Source organism: Eumetopias jubatus, unplaced genomic scaffold (genome assembly GCF_037043125.1).
Source record: "Eumetopias jubatus isolate StellerSeaLion01/CBP00866 unplaced genomic scaffold, mEumJub1_p1.0 scaffold_16, whole genome shotgun sequence".
Lineage (NCBI taxonomy): Eukaryota > Metazoa > Chordata > Mammalia > Carnivora > Otariidae > Eumetopias > Eumetopias jubatus.
In genome coordinates, this window is record NW_028274822.1 from 14,349,430 (window position 1) to 14,375,795 (window position 26,366).

The following is a 26,366-nucleotide window of genomic DNA, read 5'->3' on the forward strand; positions in this document are numbered from 1 at the left end:
CCATTTCTGAATAACGAGAGCTTGTGTGTTAGTGGTTGGTCAAGTAAAATCAGTATCTCATGAAAAAAGGCAGCTAGCTCAATTCACAACTCAAGCTATTTGAAATGCTTTTCCTGAAATAGCCATTATACCTCAGGATACCTCAGCAAAAAGGACTGATATTAGTATTTTCCATTCTGTCACACAAAATATTAAAAAGATATAATAAACTCAAGGGTCAAAATTTAGAATTAATAATTTTATTGATTCATCAAGCTTATTTTTAAGTGAAACTAGCTCTTCTGAGTAAATGGCAGTGCAGAATACATCCTTATCAGTATATTTGGGGGTCACTGCCTAGATCAGTACTAATGCATTGGCATTGTTGCCCATTATAGCTTTTGTACCCATAATGTAAGTGTAAACACAGAGAAAAAGATGAAAAATGTCTTAATATTATGAAAATAATTTCACCTCATGGACCCCTCTGAAAGTATCTCAAAGAATCTCCCAGGGTCCTCGAACCACAAATTTTGAGAACTGCTGATATTTAATACATTTATGGCTCATGCAAAATGGTTAATATACCTATCTGCCTGCAATGCCATATTATATCAATGTGAGACCAATCTTTTTGGCTCATCTCCTTCCTCCTATTAGGATAGCATGCCCTGGGAGAATTTGAATTAAAATATGTAAGTCACTTGATAAAGGTTTCTCTATTACTAAAAAGGAAAAAAGCTTTTAAGAAAAAATGACAATTCTTACAGGAAGGTAAGGTGCCAATGCTCCACAGGATTCTGCCACAAGTAGTCGTCTTTCTGGGTATTTGTGGTTAATCTAGAGTGAAAAATAAAGAAGTTAAGCATAAACAACATAACCTCCTTTCCTCCAACAGAAAATTACTCCTCACAATAAATCCTGTTAAGAATACAATAAAGCATTTTTTTTTTCCCCACTTCTGGGAATCCCTGTGTGCCTATAACTGGATCAGGAATAAGGGAATCAGAGAGAGACTAAAAAATGAGGTCACAGCGGTTATCTGTTAAAGAAAAAAGGATAAAGCAAAGATGAAAATGTGGCCAGGTGTCTAGAGATGGTAGGCTTACCTATAACTAGGCTTTCCTTAGGATGTCAGAAGCACCTTTCTCCAGCCCTAGCAACATTAGTTTATTTTTAAATTTGAAAAACTCAGCTTCTGGATATTATAGATATGGCTTATAATATGTGCCAGGAGTGATTCATCAGTTCTTTTTTTTAACTAAGGGATTAGGAAGTAAGTTAATCAATGATTTAACCACAGCCAAAATATGATTTTGTTTTTAAAGTAAGCAGACTTCAATTCATTCCTGTTTGTATATGCAAAATGTTGGGAGTTTTGCTGTTAATGGTGACTACACTGAACCGTAACAAAAAAATTAAAAAAAAAAATGACACATACTGGGTTTTGTTCCCATATGTCTTCTTCATAGAATATAAATCTTTCCTTGACTGGAAAAGAAGTATATCTGTTCTCATATTCCCATATGAAAAGGTGACATAATTCATTAAAGTATTGGATGCCTAAAATTAAGAAAAGAAATTACATAGCAATCTACCGGGCAACAAACGGGAGGTAGTCGGCTAGATAGATCCCCAATATCCATGTTTATTCAGGTATTAGAAAAGGTGGTGGTAATGATGTTTATTACGAACATCTGTAAACTAAAATTTCCAGAAATAGTAACCTCAAAGCAGAATGGTTTGAATGTCAAAGTATGTTATATGTAAACTTTCATTTTGCTTTTCTTTAGTCTAGCTCAATGAGTCTTAAAATTAAATGTACATACAAAAATCAACTGTATCTCTCTCTATTGCAACAAATGCAAAATAAAATTAAGAAAATTCAGTTTACAACAGTATCAAAAAGAATAAAATATTTAGGAATAAATTAAACAAAGTACAAAAATTGTATTCTGCAAACAATAAAACATTGTTCAAAGAAAATTTAAAAGAACTAAATAGATGGAAAGACATCCTAAATTCATGGGTTAGATGGCTCACTATTGTTAGGATGGTGAGATAACTCTTCACACTGATCTACAGATACAATGCAATCCTTATGAAAATTCCAGATGGCTTATTTGCAGAAATTGGTAAGTTCATCCTAAAATTCACGTGCAAATTCAAGGGACCCAGAATAGCCAAAACAAACTTGAAGAAAGAGAACTAAGTTCAAATGGTTGGAGTTTCTTTTTGGGGTGATAAAACTGTTCTAAAACTGATTGTGGCAGGGGCACCTGGGTGGTGCAGTCGGTTAAGCAGCTGCCTTTGGCTCAGGTCGTGATCCCATGGTCCTGGGATTGAGCCCCGCATCATCGGGCTCCCTGCTCAGCGGGAGCCTGCTTCTCCCTCTGTCCCTCTCCTGCTTGTATTCTCTTTGTGTTGCGCTCTCTTTAATAAATAAATAAAATCTTAAAAAAAAAAAAACTGTAGCGAGGGCTGTACAAGTCTGTGGATATACTAAAAAACACTAAATTGTACACTTTAAGTGGGTGTATTGTATCTGAATACCTCAACAGAGCTTAACCAAAAAAAAAGGAAATGGAAAAAACTGTTTAGAAATTATAAGTACCTATGAATAACTATACAGAATTGTAAATTTAAAACTGTATATGCTATTCCCAAGTTTGACTTTCAGTGGTCAGAGCCTCACCCTAAATTAGTATGTACTGTCATCGAGGTGACCTAAGGGACTGTCAGAGACAAGAGGACCATACAGAATGTTCAGTGTACATATTTAATCTAGATATGACACCACTAAATTTTAAAGAAAAAAATGAATACTCAAAGAAATTAGGAAAAGAATTCTAAAGGACTGTATGCTTTAATGATATTCCAGGGACCAGTATTAAGAATAAGTGACTATGCTATTATAAATAAGGCCATGAAATCTGTCTTTATAAGTAAGAAATCCATCTTTTCTTTAAGATGGATAAGTATGCCACTTAATGATCTAAACATCAAGTCTAGAAAGTCAATGATGGTGAGTTCTCCACAGGACTGGAATATTAAAATTCAATATAAAACCAGAAGTATTGTAAGTAAATGGGTGAGTTGGATTACAAATACAAAAACCTCCCACATCAACAGTTTACACTTTATATTCTGTATATATTTGTAATATGTACAAATATATAATACATATATTATTTCTAATACCCCCCCCTCCCTTACACATATGCAAACACACGTGGCCTTCCTCTCCCTTGAACCTACCTCAGGGCTTTTGTATTTACAGTAACTCACTTCATTCAGATCCTTGCCTAAACATCCCTTTCTCAGATTCCTGCTCTGACCACCCCTTCTAAAACAGCATTCTCCATCACTCTGTAACCCTTATCCTGCTCTATTTTTCTTCATAACCTATAATAATACAAGACATTTCATTTATTTGTTTACTCTTATCTCCCCACTAAAAGGTTTTTGTCTTTTGTTCACCACTGTATGTATTTTGTTCATTACTGCATGTAATGACTGCAGCAGTACCTGGCACTGAAACCAGTGTTTCTTAGCTATTTGTTGGAAGAGCGAAGAAAGCAAAGCATCCCAGAGCATCCTTAGTGCTGTTAAATCACCCGTGCTGGACTGCAGAAACAGCAGCATAATTTAGATCCCACATATTTCCTATTGGCATTTAAAACAGAAAATATGAACACTCATAATAAATTAGAATATAATGGCTAGGGGAAACCCCAATACAGTTATTTACCTGTTCCCAACACTGTGGTAAAAGTTCAGCCTCTACACGTGTTGGTCCAACATGACGTGCAAATGCCACACAACCCGTCAGTATCATCTGCCTGAAAAATAACATAAATTAATAAACACTTGTACTTGATTAGAAAGCACAACTTTCTAAGGGTTAAAAAGAGCCAGCTCTGTAATTCACACAACATACAACATTTTGTACAATCAAATTAGACTTTTCCAACAATGGGCTAGGCTGCCACCAAGAGAATGAGTTAGTTAAGATTCCTTTCCCTAGCTGTGGCAACACCATCTGTGAGACACTGTGAAGAGATTCTCTACTGGTGTGAAGCTTAATCTCATAACCTCCTAAATTAACTTCCCATACATGCATTCTGAGATAATATGTCTAATGCTTCAGCTTCTACTGCCTTTCAGTTTCTAGACACTAAAACAGCCAGTGATTATTCCCCCAATGTTTCTATAATTTAAAACTATGGTATCACGTTAGTAAAATGGTATTTCTTAAATCAGAATTTTATACACAAGATAAATGTGGTAGGCAGCTTCTGACATGGCTCCCAATGTTGTCCATCTCCTGATATTCATGCTCTTGTGTCATTCCATATTCTTGAATGTAGACTGGACCTAAAGATTTGCTTCCAATGAACAGAATAATGGCCAAAGTGATGGGATGTCACTTCTGAGATCAGGCTACAGAAGTCTGTGATGTTCATCTTTGGGACCCTCTCTACTGCCTTCTCAGTTGGCATGCTTTGATGAAGTATGTGGCCATGCTGGTGAGGCCCATGTGGCAAGACACTTAAGGAAACTCTGGCCAAAAGCCAGTAAGAAACTGAGGCCCTCAGTTCACAAACCCATGAGAAACTGAATCCTGCCAATGATCAACTATATGAGTAAGCTCAGAAGCAAATCCTTTCAAATTGAGCCTTGACAGGACCACAGCCTCAGCCAACACCTTGCTTATAGTCTTTTAAGAGACCCTGAAGCAGAGAACCCAGATTAACTGACTCATGTAAACTGTAATATAAAAATAAGTGTTATTTTAAACCACTTTCTTTTGGGGTATTTTGTTACAGAACAGTATATAAATAATATAATAACTTCACTTGAATTGATAGATTTGAAACTTAAGAAAGAGTATAAAACTCTAAATATGATTTTTTACTCTTCAGAATGAAGTTCCATTTTAAATGACTTTAAAATGCAGAATTATAAATTTTTCCTCTTTTATCTAGTTCAAAATAGTAAAACCTGATGGAAAAAAAGTATGTTTTCAATACATGTTTTAAAGTAGCCAGCTTATAGGAAAAACAAATTAGAATGTTTAATTCATATTAACAATAAAAACAGCACTTTAAGCCCAGGCACTGCTCATTGCTACTTCAAGTCAACTTAACTTAAACTGCAAAATGACCTTAAATTTCTAAATAACTGTTCTCTCAGGTGGAGGAGAATAATGACAGACATTGTTGAGCCAGTATATCTTCATTGTATACTGCAGCTTATTCTCACCCAACCTTGTATTTTTAATCTGAGTCCCCTTAATATGTATATTATTAGTCTTCTATGCCTACTTCTCAACTTTCCCTTTGCTTTTCTATTTCCTTCTACTTTGGGAAGGCAAATAAAGTGAATAAAAGAAAATGGGCAAAGAAATTCCAAGATTTACAGACAGCATTTTAGCTGCCTGTTCCCCAATGAAAACTTCCTAATATCTGAACATTGTTTTTTCCCCACTAGTATCTTAAAATAATGAGAAGGCATATACACTGGTTCCACAAATGTTGGTAATAAATGAACTTAGGTAAAATGTAGGCATTTCAAACACTTGCAAGAAGTATACACTTGTATGAAACCTTCATGTGAAATAACTTTAAATCACAAGCCAGCATCTACATACTAAAGATGTACAAACTTGTTGAAAAAATGTTAGGCCCCTCAAGGCAAACTTCTTAGCCAGCAGAGTTAATTTTAAAAAGTATGACAGTTTTGAAATACAGGTTGAAAACAGAAAAGGTCAGAGAGCCAAGAGATTATTAACAGCATTGGAAACCGGCTCCTGTTATGGTAAAAATTAATGTTCCCTTGGGGTGCCTGGGTGGCTCAGGCAGTAAAGCATCCAACTATTGACTTCCGCTCGGGTCATTATCTCAGGGTGGTAAGATCGAGCCCTGTGTTGGGCTCCACGCTCAGCAGGGAGTCTGCTTGAGATTCTCTCTCCCTCTGCCTCCACCCCTCCCCCCACTCACTCTCTCTCTTTCTCTTAAAATAAATAAATCTTTAAAAAAAATTAACGTTCCCACTTGTAGAAAATCACAGGACAGGGATTGTTTGACTAGTATTTTTTTTTTTTAAGATTTTATTTATTTATTTGAGAGAGAGAGAATGAGAGAGAGAGAGAGCACATCAGAGGGGATAGGGTCAGAGGGAGAAGCAGACTCCCTGCCGAGCAGGGAGCCCGATGCGGGACTCGATCCTGGGACTCCAGGATCATGACCTGAGCCGAAGGCAGTGGCTTAACCAACTGAGCCACCCAGGCGCCCTTGACTAGTATTTGATGCAGGTAGAAATATAGTGTCAATTATGGTTGTTAGCAAAGAACAGGCAAAAAAGCAATAATACTAAGTATAAAATTAAATTTTTCTTAGGATACAATCAAAGAAGCCTGAGATTTATTAAGTAAGGAAAAGTAACAACTAATTATATGACAAATATATTACGCTAACCTAAACATTTTGCTTTCTTACTTTGTTATTCACAAAATACAAAGTGAGTCAACTTATTAGTATATTTAAAAAAAATACTTGTATATCTGAAAGGTGAAAAATTTAAATGTGAACGTGAGTGCTGAATTCCTGACAGATCTCAACCTGAAGTAATGATAGGTACTTTGACCACCAGGTGGCAGCTATTAGCTTTACATGTGGAGTCTGAAAACAGGCTAGAGATCTAGAGGTTTTTGCCTTGTAATAAAAATATCAATGTAATAAATGTTATTTAATTATTAAGTTATGAGGACAGGGAATAGTATTTTTTAATCTTATTTTAAATTCAATTAATTAACATTTAGTGTATCATTAGTTTCAGATGTACTTCAGTTATTCATCAGTTGCATATTAAACCCAGTGCTCATTACATCACATGCCCTTAATGCCCATCACCCAGTTACCCCATCCCTCCACCCCCCCCTTCCAGTAACCCTCAGTTTGTTTCCTAGAGTTAATAGTCTGGGAATAGTATTTTTCAATGCGAAAATAAAATATTAATTTTTCTACACAGTACCATCAAATTGTTCTAGAAAATTTTCAGTTTGCAATGAACAGTGATTTAATTTGCCTTCTATTTGACTAGCATGTGGAGGACTGCTGGTGTAGATTCATCTTGACTGGATCCTGAAAGGACATGTTTCTCTGCTTGCCCAGGTATATTTTGGTAAGAATAGGAAAGAGATATATACTCATAAGGTTTTAAAGTTTGTATGACTGTTTTTATTCCCAGAGTTGAGGGATACTTTGTATTTAAAATTTTGAGCTTTACTTGTTCTACGGTTCACTCTTATGATTTTCCAACATTTTCAGATGAGGTAAAAATTCTGACAATCAGTGAAACAAGTATGGAATATATAAAGTTACCTAATCATAAAGTACAATACTACTGTTTTGCAAAAGTGTAAGCAAAAATTTTTTCATTAAAATAGAAAATTACAACATAGAAACACATTTCAACTGCCCAATTTTATCCATCCAGTGCTTAGTTTACCTACTGACCCACAAGGATGTTTTGTTCATGTTCACACTTACACAGCTTCACTTAAAAGTCTCACCTTTATTTGAAGGTTTTACCTCTCAGGTAGACATCATTGTTGCCTGATCAAAACCTATTCCCCATTCTTCTGGAAAGTGATCCTGATGTGTGTCCCTTCACTACCCTCAGATATAACTCATTTCTCCACCCAGGTATCAACAGTTGTGAGTACTGAAGTCATAACTAACAAAAACAAAATACTGTATCCCTCTAGCCACATAGTAATTGGTTTACAAATAGCCCAGTGATGCAGAAATACATATATTAAATATTTTACTTTTGTAGAACCTGTTAAGAAGCCATTCATCTGTGGGAAAAAGGGGGAATATTCTTAGAAATCAAAAGTGAAAGATAAAGGCAAAGAAATACTTGAATTAGAAGTCTAAAGGTAACTAATATAGAAGTGTACAAATCCAACATGAGTAATTGGAATAACAAGAATGGAAACAATGTAGAGCTTTGTGAATGGGGCCAGTGTTTCCTCTGCTTATTAAAATAAATACTGGGACAGAAAGAAGGCATTTGGCTTAAAATGCTAATCGTGATGCCAAATTAGTAAAATTAATAAATTAACATTATATTTATTTCCCAAAGAAGTAGTCATACCTACCTTTGCTCATCATCTGGCCTCTTGATCAAATTGAAAAGTATATGGAGAAGCTGATCTCTTTCTTTAGGCTCAGGATGCAGGCATGCTGTACACAATATGAGGGGGATCAACTCCTAAAGAAATATGAAGGTGGAAAAATTCAAAGTAAAAATGCGTTGAAGAATATTCACTTTTTCCCCCAGAGTATTCTTAAATGAACATTTAAAATGAAATAAACCTCAACATACAAAAGAGCAAATTCTAATTTTGTAAAATATGTAATTCAAGAAAAAACACTGAAACATATATTTATGTGTTGGTTGTAGAGAAGGTGTGAATCATAATGTAATAGAGTTATCAAAGTTGCAACTAACCTTATGTCCTTATCCAGTCCTTTCTAATGGTCTACTAGTTTTTGCACTAAGTAACATTCTATCTTACTTTAAGCTGATAGAGTAATTTTAATTTTGAAAGTGTTAAAAAAAAAACTTGCAGAAGCTAACAATATTTTAAAATTTAGAAAGCTAACAGAAAATCAAGACAACTCATCCCACTTCCCCAAGTGCAATATCATCTGTCTTAATTAAGACTACCTGTAATTAATAATTTTGTACCCTTCCCACCTAACCCCATGACTATTTAAAAAGAAGACCATTTCCACAGGTGTTGAATGCTCTCAGCACTGCTATAGAGTATTAGTAGAAATGTTTTATATTCAAATGGAAATTTTTAACAATTGTTGTACATTCAACATGCAGAGGTAAATTCAATATTTTGTAGGAATATAATAAGAGAAGTTTATTTCTCTCTTCAAAGAAATATGTAAACCAAAGTTGTTTCACATTTTAAATAAACTAAAACAAAATTCTAAAATATATTCAAAAGATATTAATGTTTTTCATTTTGGAATAGATTTTCAAATCTAATGAGAATAAAAGTCCAAAAGTGTTATTTTTGGAGGAAAACTTTCTAAATTGTAAAAATAATATTTTACAGTTAAAGAAATCAGTATGATGTAATAAGAAGAGAATGATTACTCCCACCATGTCTTTTTCCCAACTATCTTCCTACCCACCAAAAAGTGCTAGTAGATTTAAATCAGAAACTGATCAGGGTGCCTGTGTGACTCAGTGGGTTAAGTGTCTGCCTTTGGCTCAGGTCATGATGCCAGGGTACTGGAATGGAGCCCAGCATCATACTCCCTGCTCAGCGGGGGGTCGACGTCTCCCTCTCCCTCTGCCCCTCCACCCCACTCGTGCTCTCTCTCAAATAAATAAAATCTTAAAAAAAAAAAAAAAGGAACCGATCACCATGTAATAATGCATGATATCCTGAAGAAAAGTCTACACTGTAGAAGTACCTTCCCATTCTGAAGATGCTCCCTTAGAAAAGGATGATACAATTTTTAGCAGAGTTGAGACTACAGCTTAGAGGAATGACTACAAGTCCCTTTCCATTATTTCTAAAGTCTTTATGTATTATTTTAAAATTATTATTAGCTGGCATAAATCTTAAATTGAAGGTACAAAGATACAGATAAGAGGTAAGAATAAATCTGAGAAGTAAAATCAAATTTAAAACATTTATTCTGTCATCTTTGTATTTGGGCACCAGGTTTTACATTAGTGAGCAAATGAAAAGCAAAAGTAATAAAAAGTAATTGGGGAAAATAATTTTGTACTGGGAATGGAAGACAAAGTATAGATCCTATATTGTTAAGTAATGTTTTTACCAGAGATTTAATATGATGCTTGATGGATTAGTCTTAACTTTGTAGGAGAAAAATAAACAACCTTTTATGAAATACTAGAGTAGAAGATCATTAATAACAGGGACTATCCTAATCCTTAGAGGATTCCATTTAGACTACTAAGAGCCAATGACACTCATGAGAGGACTGAGACATTGCATCAGCATATCCCACTGAGAGGAGAACCTTAAAGATGAAAAAGCAGTTATTCTAGAAGGCACTAACAAAAGGAGAAAAAATTTTAATGCATACAAATCAAGAAAGACTCTAAATATTTGTATTTTACCCTCATGTCAGATCCTTCTTTCCTGAGTTCTCTTGCTTCCTACTCAACCTTCCTCCTTTTTCCACTGTCTCTACATATGTACTCTTCCATTCTCTTCCTATTATATTACTCTTTAAAGATAAAGTTTAGCAATGTAGATATTTGCTATAATCGCAAATACATACACACTCTGTTGAAAATATGAAGTATAATTATTTAGCTTTTTTACCTCAAAAACACGCATAGCAAAATAATTGTTACTATTTATTCTTTGTGCCTTTCATTTTTTTCTTTTTTTTTAAATCATGAGGCTTAGTGATTCTTAAAGAGGAAATTTACGTCCTACATTAATATAAAGAATCTTTTAACTGAAATATGGCTGTAGACGTGCCAAACTAAAAACCTAATGAAAATCACAAACTTCTCTGATTTTTAGTTTCTTCAAGTAAAACATAAAAAGAATTAAGATCAGGGCAGAAATGGGAACTATTTCATGCACAGTCTGCAATTTCCTCCTCTATTGCTAATGTAGAATTATTAATTTTTCCTTCTGAGATCAAAGTTGGCCTCACAAAGCCTTAGCACTTACCAAAGCACTTCTCAACACAGCAGCTATTACCAACCAATCCGAATTGACACATGGGAGGAAAACCTGTCACTTCTTGTACCCTTAGACTCTAAAATTCTATGAACCTTAGGATTTTGAAGGAAAATATTTTTCATTTTTCTGAATCACAGTAATAAATCATATTGCCATTTGCTTTTATTTCTTGCTGGCAAAATTAACAACATATGGGAAGTCACTGCCAATCATTTTTGGATGATATTCCATGCCAAGGAGAATTGAGTACATCTTGGCACATTAATGGCTCAAATAGTTATAACTCAGCATATAATATGTCAGTCTCTTCCTCTTACAGAAATACAGAGCTGAGAAGAGGCCCAGAAAGTAATGGCAGAAAAAAGTGGAAAGAGTAGTTTGTTTCTCAAAGAATCAAGGATTTTAATTACTAAGTTATGACTGGCTCCAAATATCTTATTTGTTCACAAGTTCTATTTGTAAAAATTCATTCATTTATTCACAAGTTCTATTTGCACCATCCTTGAAATAAAGAATTCTGTACATATGTATCTGCTGTTGTATATTCTTTTATTTACTGTGAATTCATCTTTTTCAAGCCTCTGAAGTATTAATATATCCACATCAGATTTATTAAGTCTGCATTTACCATTTTCACACTATTCATAAATTTATAGATTTGAATCAATATTCTCCCTTTGGTATCTCTCCAATGAAGAAGTTTAGTGTTTTAAAAATTTTCCTTATAATTCTTGAATGAAACATTTAAAAGGTGGTAGCTAAATTTCCTTCAGAAGGCAAGGTGATAGTGGTTTAAAAATGTCTTTAAATGATTAATATAAAAAATGTATTGAGACTAGGAGAGCAATGTTAGACATCATATCTAAAGCTGAAGAATTTTTCACATGGGGTGCCTGGGTGGCTCGGTTGGTTAAGCATCTGCCTTTGGCTCAGGTCATGATCCTGGGGTCCTGGGACTGAGCCCCACATCTGGCTCCCTGCTCAGTGGGGAGCCTGCTTCTCCCTTTCCCCAACCCCTGCTTGTGCTCTCTCTCTAGTTCTCAAATAATAAATAATCTTTAAAAAAAAAAGAATTTTTCACATGAAAAGATCCTTAAACAAATCAGATTTAATAATGCATGTTGATAAAAATAATAACCATGGTAATAAAATACCTATGGTTTTGGTAACATTATATTCAAAAGGTAGTGGCCCCCTACCCACAAACAAAAAGTTACTGTGTCAATACTTCAAAGCAACAGATAAATATTTCATTTAAAACATGCTTTAGCAACTAATGGTACTCAATAAATGTGTATTGAAGTGAAATATAAAACAGATGTCCTACTAATCACTAGAGCGGAAATCAGTGCAGTAATCCTGTAGCAGAAGGTATTCCATTACTTTACTGTCATTTTGGAAAAGATATTTGTAAGGCCTTTAGAATTCATTAATCTAAAAGGCTTAGTAACTTACATTTTACTCAAATAAATGACTTTTGCAATTTTAATAACAAAGCTAGTTCTCTCTATATGAAGGATTTCCCACCTCTCAAATCAGGTTGCCAAAGGGATTTATTTTGTACAGCATTCAACAGTTCAGTTTTACAACTGAAACAAAATAACTTCTAGTGATAACAAAGAAATCACTTTAGAGATAGGAAATGTCTTTAGAGAATTTTACATTTGATTTTATGAGTATTTTTACTTAATTTTCTTAGTCTTACAAAGATTATTGTGTTTAGACTACAAAAAGGGGGAGGCGGGGAGAGGAAGCACCTAAAAAGGATCTAAAACAGTCCAGTGATTAGATGTTGGGTGGGGGAAATGAAGGCAAATTTTAACATTAAAAAAAATTTGCATGGAAATGTTGATAAGACAACGGCTTCAAGATCTTGAAGAATTCTAAAACAGAAAAGGAAGCATTACATTTAGATCAGATGCCAAGGAGGAAATGTTTGAGTGCTTCAGATCAAGAAGAAAAATTCTACGGTTTAGAAAGGTAATAACACATTAGTCCAGTAAATTATAGTTCACTGCTTGCCCTCATTGTTCCATTAAAATTATTTCCTATAACTCAAGCTTCATTTAAAATTTTTAGGTAGCTGTTATTTTAAAATCTTCCGGGCGCCTGGGTGGCTCAGTTGGTTAAGTGACTGCCTTCGGCTCGGGTCATGGTCCTGGAGTCCCGGGATCGAGTCCCGCATCGGGTTCCCTGCTCAGCGGGGAGTCTGCTTTTCCCTCTGACCCTCCCCCCTCTCATGCTCTCTCTATCTCATTCTCTCTCTCAAATAAATAAATAAATAAATAAATAAATCTTTAAAAAAAATTTTTCCATTTGGTCTTTTGCCTAGATATTAAGCAACACCAGATTACAATTTAAATTCAAGAGATGATAAATGTACACCCTCTGATTTAGATTTTCAGTTTAAACTTGTCAGGGTGTTGACAGGAATACATTTAAAAAAGAAAGAGGGGCGCCTGGCTGGCTCAGTTGGTAGAGCATGTGACTCTTGATCTCTGGGTTCTGAGTTCAAGCCTCATCATGGGCATAGAGCTTACTTAAAAAAATAAAAAGAAATAAAGAAATAAGGAAATAAAGGAAGGAAGGAGGGAGGAAGGAAGGACATTACAAAGACTCACATAAGAAAAAAAAACAAGATTACTCACCTTTGGAACAAGTTCTATACTTCAAGGGCTCCTAAAATATCTATTCTTAGAATTATTATCTAAGGCTTATGATTTTCTGTCTTAGATTTATTCCTAAGATTCAACCTTCAGGAAGCCTAATTAAAATACTTGAATGACTTTAAAACCCTGATACTGCTGAGGCACCTGGTCTCAGTAGGTTAAGCATCTACCTTCAGCTTAAGTCATATCTCAGGGTCCTGAGATCAAGCCCCGCCTCAGGCTCCCTGCACGTTTAGCATGGAGTCTACTGCTCTGCCCCCACCCCCAATAAATCTTAAAAAAAATACCCAAAAAACTGATACTACTAAAGAGGATGCGATTTACTTCCAAAATTAACATACACCTACAAACACACATTAAATAGGTAAAAGAGATGGACAAAGCTTATCTACTTCACCATACTATTTTACTCTACTTATCTACTATTCTTTTGTATAACTCTTGAAGGGGTTCAGAACAAGTCTCCCCAAAATGTGCCATTTTGGCATGTGGACTATTTTGAGCTGAAGGCAATCAAGATCCAGCAGACCCAAAGAAAAACTTTTACCTCTTCCTTAAACTACCAATAAGAATTTAGATAGGGGGCCTGCCCAGAAAGAGAGCTACTTCCAAGAAATAGGTATTTTATCTGAATGACTTATCTATATGAAAGGACAAACACCTGATTACCAACATCTGCTCTTCTTATTGTCCTGTGAATCACCCTCCTCCCCGTTTTTACACCATTAGCTCAAGACGGCATATAAGCCTAATTAATTGCCCAGCTTATCCTTGGATCTTATATTGCTATGCGGCCCTCATATACATAGGTAATTGAATTTATTTTTCTCTTATGAATCTGTCCTATATTAATATGATTATTAGACTAGCTAAAGAACTTAGAAGGATAGAAGTAAAACCGTTTCCTCCCCACCACTCTCATATAGTTATAATTACCTGGGCTATTATAACTCATAAGTTAAAAAATTCATCACGGAGCAAACATGAATGTAATATAAAAGAGCCAAGTTTGGTTTCTCAGAAGATAAGCAGCTCTTCAGAGATACTACTACATTTAAAACTTTTAGGGAGGAGCACCATGGTGGCTCAGTAAGTTACATGTCTGACTCTTGGTTTCAGCTCAGGTCATGGTCTCAGGGTCACGGGATCAAGCCCCTCAACAGGCTCTGTGCTCAGTGCAGAGTCTGCTGAGATTATCTCTCCCTCTCTCTCCCTCTGTTCCTCCCCCTGCTCATGTGAGGCTCTCACTCTCTTTCTCAAAAATAAATAAATAAAATTTTTAAAAAAACATTTAGGGAATTGGTTCTCTCCTTTGCCTCTTTTTTCCCCCAGCTTTAATGAGATATATTTTATATATCATAAAAATTCAAGTGTACAGTCAGTGGTTTTTAGTATATTCAGAGTCGTGCAACCACCACCAATCTAATTTTGGAACAATTTCAACATCTCAAAAAGAAAGCTTGGACTCATTCCCCATTTCCACTTGCCCATCCCCATTCCAGGCCCAGACTTCTCCTTTGCTTTTCCGAGTCAGCTTTCCTTGGCTTAGAATGAAAATAAAAATTAAATTTAGATATATCATTTAAAAATGCTTTTAGAAGTAATCTTTTATGAAATCTTATTTTTAAATTACAGAATTTTCCCTTCAAATGCATTTAAAGCAGAGACTGTAAAAAATCAACTCCTTTAGCCTATACACATACATTTATTCTGTAGTTTGGTTTGAAAGATTCAAATTCTTCAGTGAACTCATTAAGATGAACTACTACATAAGCCACAAATAGAAAATTTGTTCATGATTTTTTTTTCTCCTCAAATCAATAGACAAGTAGGTCTTTTAAAATATTTTTTAAAAAGATTACCATTACTTAACAGTAGATAGGAGGAAACCTTTTTCACTTTTTATTATATCTGAAATTGGGGTACACCTTATAATGGAAAATGTTATAATTTCATTGGAATTCTTTCGTAAAGGCACATAATTGTTACAATTAATGGCATCTTAGATTTGAAATATTACGGTACATTAAATTTAGAAAATGTAATAATTGTGACCTAAAGATTGAATGAGATTGTTACTTTTCTTTTAAAAAAACAAAAACAAATAACACATCTATATTCACTGTGCTTTCCACTTTTATAAAAAATAGAAAGTTTAATTTATTACAGAACTTTAACGTTTATGTCACTCCCTTTAAGAGAATGGGTCAAAAAACAATTAAATGGATCATAAAGAGCATTCTTTTCTTTTTTATTGTTTATTTAGGTATATTCCTTATTGTTTAAAAATATTTATAAAATCATGTTTGATATTGTCTTCTATTTTAACTTTTCATTATTAGTAAAGGCAATACTGGTTTGTCAAACTTTCATTTTAATTACATATATGTAATTATATACTGGCACATCAGGTAAAATGTCTCTCTTACTGAGTGTGCCCAATAAAGTTTGAAAAACACTAATTTAAAACATGTTTAAAAGACTATAAAAATACTAGATATTTTGAAGCCTTAAGAACAAGAAAGTTCTTTATATACTGACATAGAAAGATACAAAAATATAATGTTACATGGAAAAGAAGCAAAGTAAAGAATAGTACATAGGAGTGTAGTACCATTTGCATAAGTCATGGAAGAAAGATCATATATTTGAGTTTGCTTACATGCACAAAGTATTTCTGAAAAAATACAATGCAGTTCTATAATTCTGGAGACTTCAATACCCTAGTTTCAATAATGGATACACCACTAAACAGATCAGTAAGGAAACAGAGGACCTGAATACCATAAAATAATTAAATCTAATAGACATATATAAAACACTCACTCTGACAACAGCAAAAGTATATTTTTCTCAAGTGCACATGGAACATTCTCAAGAATAGACCAGATGTTAGGCCAGACAATTCTCAGTAAGTGTATGTATATATATATATCTTAGGAATTTTTAGATGCAAAACTGTGCAAAAAAATACTAACACCAAATCCAACAATACATTAAAAGGATTATACACTGTGACCAAGTGGGATTTGTCCCAGGAATGCAAGGGTAGTTCAATATTTCAAAAATCAGTAACGTATTATACTACATCAATGGAATGAAGGGAAAATAATTATCATCTCAACTGATGCAGAAAAAGCATCTGACAGAATTCAACATCCCTTCATGATAAAAACACCGCAAACTAGGAATAGAAGAAAACTTCCTTAATCCATACCCAGTATCATACTCAATGGTGAAAAACTGAAAGCTTTCCCCATAAAATCAGGAATAAGACAAAAATATCTGCTTTCTCAAAACACTACTATTCAACATTGTACTGTAAGTCCTAGCCAGAAAAATTAAGCAAGAGAAAGAAATAAAAGCCATCCAACCTGGAAAGTTAGAAGCAAAACTCTATTTGCAGATAATGTTATTCCAGATAAAGAAAATCACATTATAATCCACAAAAAAACTACTAGAACTAATTTAACTAATTCAGTAAAGTTGCAAGGTAAGAGATTACCACACAAATATCAATTCTGTTTCTATAAATCAGCAATGAACGATCTGAAAGGAAATTAAGGGGAAAATTCCATTTACAATACCATCCCAAACAATGAAATACCTAAGAATAAATTAAAACAAGGAAGTGAAGAAAAAAAAAAATAAAGTAACAAAAGGGACATCTAGGTGGCTCAGTAGGCTAAACGTCAGACTCTTGGTTTGGGCTCAGGCTGTGATCTCATGGGTTGAGGGATCAGGCCCAGCGTTAGGCTCTGTGCTCAGCAAGGAGTTTGCCTGAAAGATTCTCTCCCTTTGCCTCTCCCACCACCCATGCATGCACCCTCTCTCTCTCTAAAATAAATAAATAAACCTTTAAAAAAACTAAAATTAAGGAAGGATTAGACATAGAAAACTACAAAACAATGCTGAAAGCAATTAAAGACATAAATAAATGAAAAGAATCCCATGTTCATGAATTGGAAGAATTACTGCCGTTAGAATGGCAGTACTCCTTGGGCGCTTGGGTAGCTCAGTTGGTTAGACTTCTGCCTTCAGCTCTGGTCATGATCTCGGAGTCCAGGGATTGAGCCTTGCATCAGGCTCCCTGCTCAGTGGGGAGTCTGCTTCTCCCTCTGTCCCTCACCTCCTCTCTCACTCTCTCTCTCTTGCAAATAAATAAATAAAATCTTAAAAAAAAAAAAAAAGGAATGGCAGTACTCCCTAAAGAGATCTATAAATTCAAGGCAATTCTTATCAAAATTTCTATGATCTTTACTGCAGAATGAAAGTAGAGTATCAAATTCCTATGGAACTGCAAGGGGCCTTGAATAGGTAAACAATATTGAAAAAGAAAAAAAAGAGAATTCATACTTCCCAATTTCAAAACTTAGTACAAAGCTACAGTAATCAAAATATTGTGGTTCATACAGGCATAGGGATAAACATAAAGACCAAAAGAACAGAACTGAGAGTCTAGAAATAAATCCAAACATCTGCAGACAACTGATTTCTGACAAAGGTGCCATGACTATTCAATGGGGAAACATTTCAAGAAATAGCGCTGGGACAACTGGACAATCACACAAAAAGAATAAGACTGGACCCCTGCCTCACTCCATATACAAATACAAAATGGATTAATGACCTATATATAAGAGCTAAAGCTATACAACTATTAGAAGTAAGCATAGGGGATAAATCTTCTTGGCTTCAGACTTGGCAATAGATTCTTAGATTTGACACCAAAAATACAAGCAACAAAAGAAAAACATTTAAATGTCCATCAAAGGACATTATCAAAAATGTGAAAAGACAACATACCAAATGGAAGGAAATATGTGCAAATCATATACAAAATAAGGGTTTAAAATCCAGAATTGTAAGAACTCTTACAACTCAAAAACAAAGACAACCTAATTTAAAAATGGGCAAAAGACTTAACAGAATATACTAGAAATTATAACTTTTATTGCATGTGGAATAGTGGCTCAGGGACAGGGGAAGAGTTTTTGTTGTTTATCTTCTTATATTTAAAAAGAAGTTAAACCATGTAAATGTGTTACTTAATCAAAACCTTAAGTCATGTTTCTAATGATTTACTTATTTATTTAACCAGCTAGGGATATTACTACGACCAGTTTACTGAAGGACATTTTAATTGTATTTACATATTAATAAAAAGGCTTATCTCGATAAAAGATTATATAAAACTTGAAAAATAAGAAAAAATCAAAATATTAATCCTTTAATCACAAGACCTTTTTAAAAATACATAGTTAAGGAATTAAGTTGAAATATTAAATATAAGTAATCTAATATCAAAGCATGAAATGAAATAAAAGTTTTGGCCTTTCATGCCCTGGGATTGGTTTCAAACCAAACCATTATTTACCAATTTAGTTTCAAGAGAATACAACTTTGATATATTATAAATGGTAAATTTTCTGGTAAAATAGAATAATGTACAAATAATTAAATAAACAAAGATAAACGATCACTTCTTCATGAAATTATAAGTACATAGTTTTTAAATACAAAAAACTTAAAATCAGCCATAAAAGTAAACATCATACCACAAACAAAATGTGTGTATGTATAAATATATATGGCTTCATATATATTTATATATATAACGTATCTGATTACTGATGATGCAAATTTATAAATACTTCATGCAGTACAATCAGATTTTAGTGGTAGAATCTTTCATGATAAAAAAAGGGAAAATTAAAATAAGGCTTAAACTGCATCTCATAACAATTAGGTTTCTGTGCTATTTTAAAGATTATATTAAGGAAACATAGTAAAAGGGATGCAAACATTAATGCATTGCATGGATTATGTTACAAGCTAAAAAAGGAAAAGAAGCTCAAACACCATTCTGCCAGGCAGAACTGCAAAACAATCTGAAATTGGACACTGATCCTTCAAGATACAGGAATCTTCCACACTTATTAATATCTCACAACTATTTTTATATATTAGGTAAAATAAAGCCACCAGTAAGAGAACAGTCTTAAATCTTTTTTTAAATTCAAAATACCTATAAGAATAAAAATTTTTAACGTAAGTTTTACATGTAAGTTTCTACATGTAAGTTTTCTTGAGGATCAGTACAAATTTCTTGTGCTAAACGGATCATTAAGGATAAGCTTTATATGGGTTTTGCCAATGCATTGTGTACCTATCATACTGTAGGTCCCAAGAATTATGATTGAAATCAGTGGTAAATATTAAGAAGATAACAGAAGACTTATAGGACATATTCTAAAATATTTTAACCCATTTTTTATAAAAAAATTTTGTGAATTGGAAGTCGTTTTTATAAACTGAGTAATTCAAATAAATTATTAAACTTGGTTACAAATAAATCATCCACTGTCATTTAAATTAGATTATAGATAACTTTTTATTACATTACTTAACTTTTCCTGGCTAAATATAACTCTAAAGATAACTCCTTACAGTATGGCTCATAACAGAGGCTATTTGTACTAAAAGATATTGACTACTGTATTTTGGATATTTTAAGCATCTGTCTGTCAATAACAGTTAACTACAAGAAAAGCAAAAGAAGGTACTTTCAAAAGTTATTGTCAATACTATAACTATCCTATCATCGTAAGGCAAGTGTGATTATTGACAAACAAATATAATAAAACTAACATTTGTAATAGGTCACTACAAGTACATTTAGGAAAAAAGTTACATTATTAGTCCCGGTTAATTTTTAATACAAAGAGGGTCTATTTTTGAATACCTATCAAGCATATCATATCAAGAACAGAGATAAAATAAATTAGTTAACTGGTAATGTAAAAAACGGACAGTATTCATGGCACATAAATGGACCTACAGTAATAGTTAGTGTTGCAGAAGCTAATGATGCTTTAAGCAAAATTGGAAAAACATGAATACCATGCAGTTTTACTGAACTCACCTGACAGAGGTGTAAAACCATTCTCTAGGAGCAGAGATGCATGCACAAAAGTAAGAATATGATTGCAAGTAATAGACTTTAACAAAATAAAAATATAACACTAAACTTCAAAGTGACAGAAAATGGACAACATGATGAGATTACTGGGATGAAAACCGTTTTATGTGTCTCACCTCTCTCTTTGCCAACAGCACATTAGGAACAATGTGTGGCAGGCAGCGCCCCAGCATTAACATAACGCTTTTCTCACTGTCAGCAATCCGAGACACCTAGGAAACCAAAGAATTAATAAATGATGACAGTGTAGAAATTCCATGAATGATGGTTCTTCAAGTTCAGGCTTTAGACCCTGCCACCTCTGCCCATCCAAAATTCCATCTTCTGATGGTAATGGTAATAATAAGGACATCCCCATCAACAACAAGAACTGTGGTCTCACGTAGGATAAACATTTCCGTAAGCATGAAATGGGTTGAAAACACCAGGAAGAAGCAAGCATGAATCAAAGGAGCCCTACTAGGCTGCAGTTCTGGGAACAACTGCAGATAACATAGGACTGAGGTAGCTTCAGCGGTTTTTCTTTTATTCTTGAAAAGATGCCCTACATAGCTTCAATCTATGCCTATGGCGATCAAACTATTGAGGTTGTAGAGCGAAGCTGTGTACAAGAGGAGGCCTGGAGGCTGACCCAGTCTTGCTGTGAGGATTGCCAGAAATGTATTCAAACCATCCGTTAGCTCTTTCATATTAGCAATGACATTGTGAAACTGAAGGCCACAAGAGGTCGAGTGGAATCAACCACAAAACAACAACTTTTAAAAAGGGGAGAAGTGAGTATTAAGATAGAAAGAAAAAAATAACAAAATACCCTGTCAGGATGAGCCTCCAACAATTACAAAGCACTTGAGGAAAACAAATCTGAGAACTAACAAACTCAGCAGTCAAAGATAACCACTCCTGGGGCACCTGGGTGGCTCAGTCAGTTAAGCATCTGCTTTCAGCCCAGGTCATGATCTCATGGCCCTGGGATGGAGCCTAGCATCATCTAGCGTCATGGGGCTCCCGACTCAGTGGGGAGTCTGCTTCTTAGTCTCGTTCTGCCCCTCCACACCACTTGTGCTTTCTCTCACTCTCTCAAATAGATAAAATCTTAAAAAAAAAAAAAAGATAACCACTCCTAATGAAGTAAAAATAATGGAGTAATCTAAAAATAACTGAAATATAAATATTGTACACTTACACTGGTTTCCAAATTATACCAAAAAGAGGCATATTACCATATGTCAGACATAACAAATTAAAAATAGACTACAAAAGGTCACTTTAATACTAAACAAAACTTTAATCCAAAGAACAGAAATAATCAAATACTTTTTTAAAAGTTTAAAATTTTAGGAATTATTTTTTAGAGCATAATTTTAAAAATAGATGTTTATTTGAAATGGAGTCTTATCACAGCTGTTTTTGGATGAGATACTAAGAAAAACCAAATATTTTAAGAAAGTTCCAAGAATATATGATATAATTTACCTCTGATCCTAAACGACTATCTGCCGACATTCGACAAAAAGAGAGTAGAGCTTGGTGGAATGCAGGAGACAATTTCCTAGAAGAAAAATTGGACGAAAAGGGGACAGTACCAAACAGTTACCACTGGCATTTAGGAGAAGGTAAGTTGCATGTTATAACTACTATTCCTGCATTAATACTGCCCCACAAATGCTAAATGGATTTTTCAGCCACCAATGACTTGAAAGATACTTCACTAGAGAATTACACAGGGGAAAAAATTAGCAATAACTGATTTTAAAAAAGTTTAATGTTATGTGAATGAACAGCCATAATGTCAACGGATCAGACCTGAAATGCAGAACAGGTCAATGATTACAGAAAGTATTTGCAAAATCTGAAATGAGGACTTTTTTTCCCTACTTCTCTCTGGTCCCAGAAAGGTAAACAGTAGATACAAAGTTGCTGACAGGAATTAAAGTTTTGCAGACCTCTCTAATGATAATGATAAACCTTAATATTAGAAATCCACAAAAAACAGGTAAAAATTAAAGATAAATGAAGCAGAGGCTCAGTCAACATTCACGGTATATTGTACAGAAAATATATTTTTTTGTAACTGAAAATATTAGCTTATTTATGTATAAAAAACGAGGTTAAAACATTTGCTTCTCCCTCTGACCCTCTCCCCTCTCATGCTCTCCCTCACTCTCTCTCTCAAATAAACAAATAAAATCTTTAAAAAAAAAACATTTGTATCTCTAAAACGACACTAGTTTCTATGTAGTAGTATTCATAAAACATGACTACGAGTTGTGCTTTATGTGCTCAATCCACAAAGAAAAGGGCTAACACTAAAAGTTACAAAACAGAAGTTATTTAGTATACACTACAAAGTGGCATTCAGTAATTTCTATGATCACAGGGAGTAATGTACCAAAGCTTGAGTCTATTTGCTCATCTATGTTCCTCCTCCCATATTCTTTCAGTGGAACAGCCATGATCCATCTAATCAACCAACCCAGAAACCACAAATCAGCCTTTATTTTTCCCTTTCACTTCACCCCAAATCCAATCAAGCTTTTACCTTCTATCTTAAATTCTACCTACTTCTTTCTAATACAAGTCAGGCCTCAACCATTTCTTACCTGGATTCTTCCAAAAGACACCCTATTAGTCTTCTTTCCTCCCGTCTTGCTACCCTCCAATCACCTCTACCTTAGAGGATTCTTTCTAAAACTTAGATACCACCATGTCCCAGCTCTCTAAAACGAGTTAACATGGCTTACACGACTTAGTCTTTGGTTAAACCTTACGAAATGCTTCTTAGTTCCCCCAAACGTGTGGCATTCTCCTAGCACATGCTATCCTCCATTAGTGGGAACACTCCTCCTCCTACCTCTTTGTTTGGTTAACTCCTATTTAGTCATCATGCCTCAGGTTAGACACGTCTTCCCTGAAAACTTCCCTGTTCTGATGACTAGCTTTAGGTGCCCTGATTGTGTGTTTCCAAAGCAAGGTGAACTTCTATTACTATTTTTCATACTTTATTATGTTGTCTGATTGTTGGTCTTTCTCATACTATGTTTCTGACTGAAGGGGTTACTGCATGTTTTGCCTTCCAGTATATTCCTTGTTAACACTGCCTAGCACATAGTTAAGAGCTAAAAAAAATTAGTTGAACAAATTTAACAACCACGTTTCTCCAGAAAGTAGCTTTGCATATCAAAAGAGATATATGGAAGAACTCCTAAACACTAAAGAACTACTACAAATGCCATTATTGTTGAGTATCGTAACACAGATTTTTATGACTCTATCTTATCCACACTAGAAAAAATATAACTTTTAGACTGGGCCATATCTATTTCAACTCTGTAACCTCCCCAATATCTAAAGAAAAATATGGCTATAGGTATACAAAAAGTTGTGGCTCATCAGTGGAAAGATTTGCTTTAAAAAAAAAAATCCAATACTTCTTACTAATAATGAGTGCCTCTAAGTCTAAAAGAAATCAGTCATACTTTCCTATTATATCCCAACACTAGGTGTAATATCCCTCTGTTTAATACAAGGAGGAAGTATGACTTGTGCCTCAGAACTGCACCAGAGAATATTTGTGAGGATGAAATAAGTTAGGATACAGAAAGAATTTAGAACTAAAACATAAAAAAGAGCACAGCAGATACTCCTTTTTTTTTTTTAAAGATTTTTTATTTATTTATTTGACAGAGAGAGAGACAGCGAGAGAGGGAACACAAGCAGGGGGAGTGGGAGAGGGAGAAGCAGGTTTCCTGCCGAGCAGGGAGCCCGATGCGGGGCTCAATCCCAGGACCCCAAGATCATGACCTGAGCCGAAGGCAGTCTCTTAACCAACTGAGCCACCCAGGCGCCCCTAGATATTCCTTTCTTAAAATGATTTATAACCTAAAATTTTTTAAATTATATTTTTTCTCCACTAGAAAATTTGATCTTAAAGGGCAAGTACCACTGTTATCTCATCTGATTTCAATCACTGAGACAGACCCAATAAAAATTAAGTAAATGAATCAAGAGAATACTAATAATACAGTATTAGTAATGGAAGCAGACACAGGAAAAAGGACTAGGAGCAGAAACAATTCCCCTATTTACATTGGTAACTATGCAGTACCAAAATCTTCTACTGAGTCTGTTAATGACTGCACAGAGAAAAGGTAAAAATCACTGGCTTTAGGGGTGCCTGGGTGGCTAGCTGACTGAGTGTCCGATTCTTGGTTTTGGCTCAGGTCGTGATCTCAGGATTGTGAGATGGAGCCCTGCACTGGCTCTGCACTCATCAGGGAGTCCGCTTCATATTCTCTCTTCCTCTGCCTCTGCCTCTTCTGATTGTGCATGTGCGCTCTCTCTCTCAAATAAAATAAATCTTTAAAAAAAAAAATCACTGGTTACAAGAGTTTATAGCACACAGAACATACATATTATTTTATGGGTTTAAGTACTCTGCTAAGCTAGAAGCTACCCCATTTATGTTTTAATTCTCTTTAATGTAATTGAACTTAGTAATTACTTTGTGATATGTTTTTGAGACATGTACCTTGCTATGTGTTAAGTTCACGCCAAATGTAAAAATTCATACACCTGACCTGCAAAATAAGAAATGAAGCTCTTCCAGTTTGGCAAGGTATTAAATAGCTGAAAGATGCATTTCAAAACATAGGTTGCATACTAACCTATTAGGTTTATCAAAATGGACTATGTTTTTACTTGATGGAGAAGAAGATGGCATTTCTTCTTTTTCTCTCCTGGGGACAGAATTTGGGAAATTCTCTTTAGGAATAGTGGAATCAACTTCATCTGATTTTGAAAGATGGATATCTTGGTCTTTTTGCTTGTCTGAGCTATTTATAACTGGATTCTGTCCACTGTCTTCAGAGTCTTTATGATCCAAAGAAGGCTGAACAGAGTCACAGACTACTGGGATGGTGAAGTGTTCATTTTTGAGGAAATCCATTTCACTGTAGAAAGAAAGAGAAATTATCAGAGAACAACTATATTCTTAAAACTTTGGCAATAGCATAAACCTCATACTAGGTTTCATGCATTAAAAGTAAAACACATTAATAGAAAATTGTTTGGCAACTGATTTAAGCTTTTCTGTACTACATAAAGGAATGCTTCATATATCTAAAAGTATAACTACAAACTCTTACCAATGAAGCATAAAAATGACCTTATAAACTTTGAATTGGCATTTAGCCTTCTTTTCTGTATTTGCACAATGGGAATAATTTCATCTAACCCACAGGATTATAATAAGAATTAAATGAAATAATCAGTGGGAAGTATTTATAACATTAGTGTGAAGGAGTTATTTTATTAATACTGACACAACCATGGGGAACCAATTACATGATTACTACTTTTTTTGGGGAAAAAGAACATATTAAATATTTAAAACAATTATAAGACTTTCTTTCAGAAGTATTAGAATATGAAAAATTATGTCTTACAACTGAAATATTATTTTATATATTTATATAATCTGTCAATTTCTTTAAAAACTTTAAGAGGCTTTTTAGAAATGATGATTAAGTACTAACCTTTCAAGTCTTCTGATTTGCTCCATCAAAGACCATTTCTCACTATTTAATAAACTAATTTTATCTTCTAATTTCTGTACTAGCAAGGAGTTCTAAAATCAAAATGGGAGAAAAACAGAAACTCAAGATCTCATAGCATGCTTTTCCACAATTTAAATACTTCTACTGGACTTGACTAGTTAGTTAATATTGCTCACCTCCACAGTCTGAGGAGTTTCAAGGCTTGGAGGAAGGCTGCCTAAAACTGGTGTAAGAGCCTCTAATTCATCTTCTTCCACACCACTGGCCACGTCCACAAGATCTTTCCCAGTCACTTGATGATTTCCAAAATCTCGGTAGAGCTGCAGTAAGTCTGGAGGTTTTGGAATGTTTAATCCTACATCATCCCAGAGTTCAAAATCCTAAGAGATAAATAGTAATAATAATATTTTTAAAAACTA

General features: G+C 34.2%; 1 protein-coding gene across 9 annotated transcripts in view; it reads right to left on the reverse strand.

Annotated features, from left to right (window-relative positions):
* Nucleotides 1-26,366, reverse strand: part of RELCH (RAB11 binding and LisH domain, coiled-coil and HEAT repeat containing) — a 108,313-nt gene that overhangs the window by 50,157 nt on the left and 31,790 nt on the right. For all 9 annotated transcript variants that reach the window (XM_028102909.1, XM_028102911.2, XM_028102908.2 and 6 more), the window contains 8 exons: nucleotides 26,124-26,327; nucleotides 25,927-26,018; nucleotides 25,057-25,341; nucleotides 21,866-21,941; nucleotides 20,509-20,604; nucleotides 8,147-8,259; nucleotides 3,731-3,821; nucleotides 748-819 (listed from right to left, as the gene is read on the reverse strand). In XM_028102909.1, the coding sequence (XP_027958710.1) occupies nucleotides 748-819; nucleotides 3,731-3,821; nucleotides 8,147-8,259; nucleotides 20,509-20,604; nucleotides 21,866-21,941; nucleotides 25,057-25,341; nucleotides 25,927-26,018; nucleotides 26,124-26,327 (1,029 nt within the window). The remainder of the gene's footprint in view (nucleotides 1-747; nucleotides 820-3,730; nucleotides 3,822-8,146; nucleotides 8,260-20,508; nucleotides 20,605-21,865; nucleotides 21,942-25,056; nucleotides 25,342-25,926; nucleotides 26,019-26,123; nucleotides 26,328-26,366) is intronic.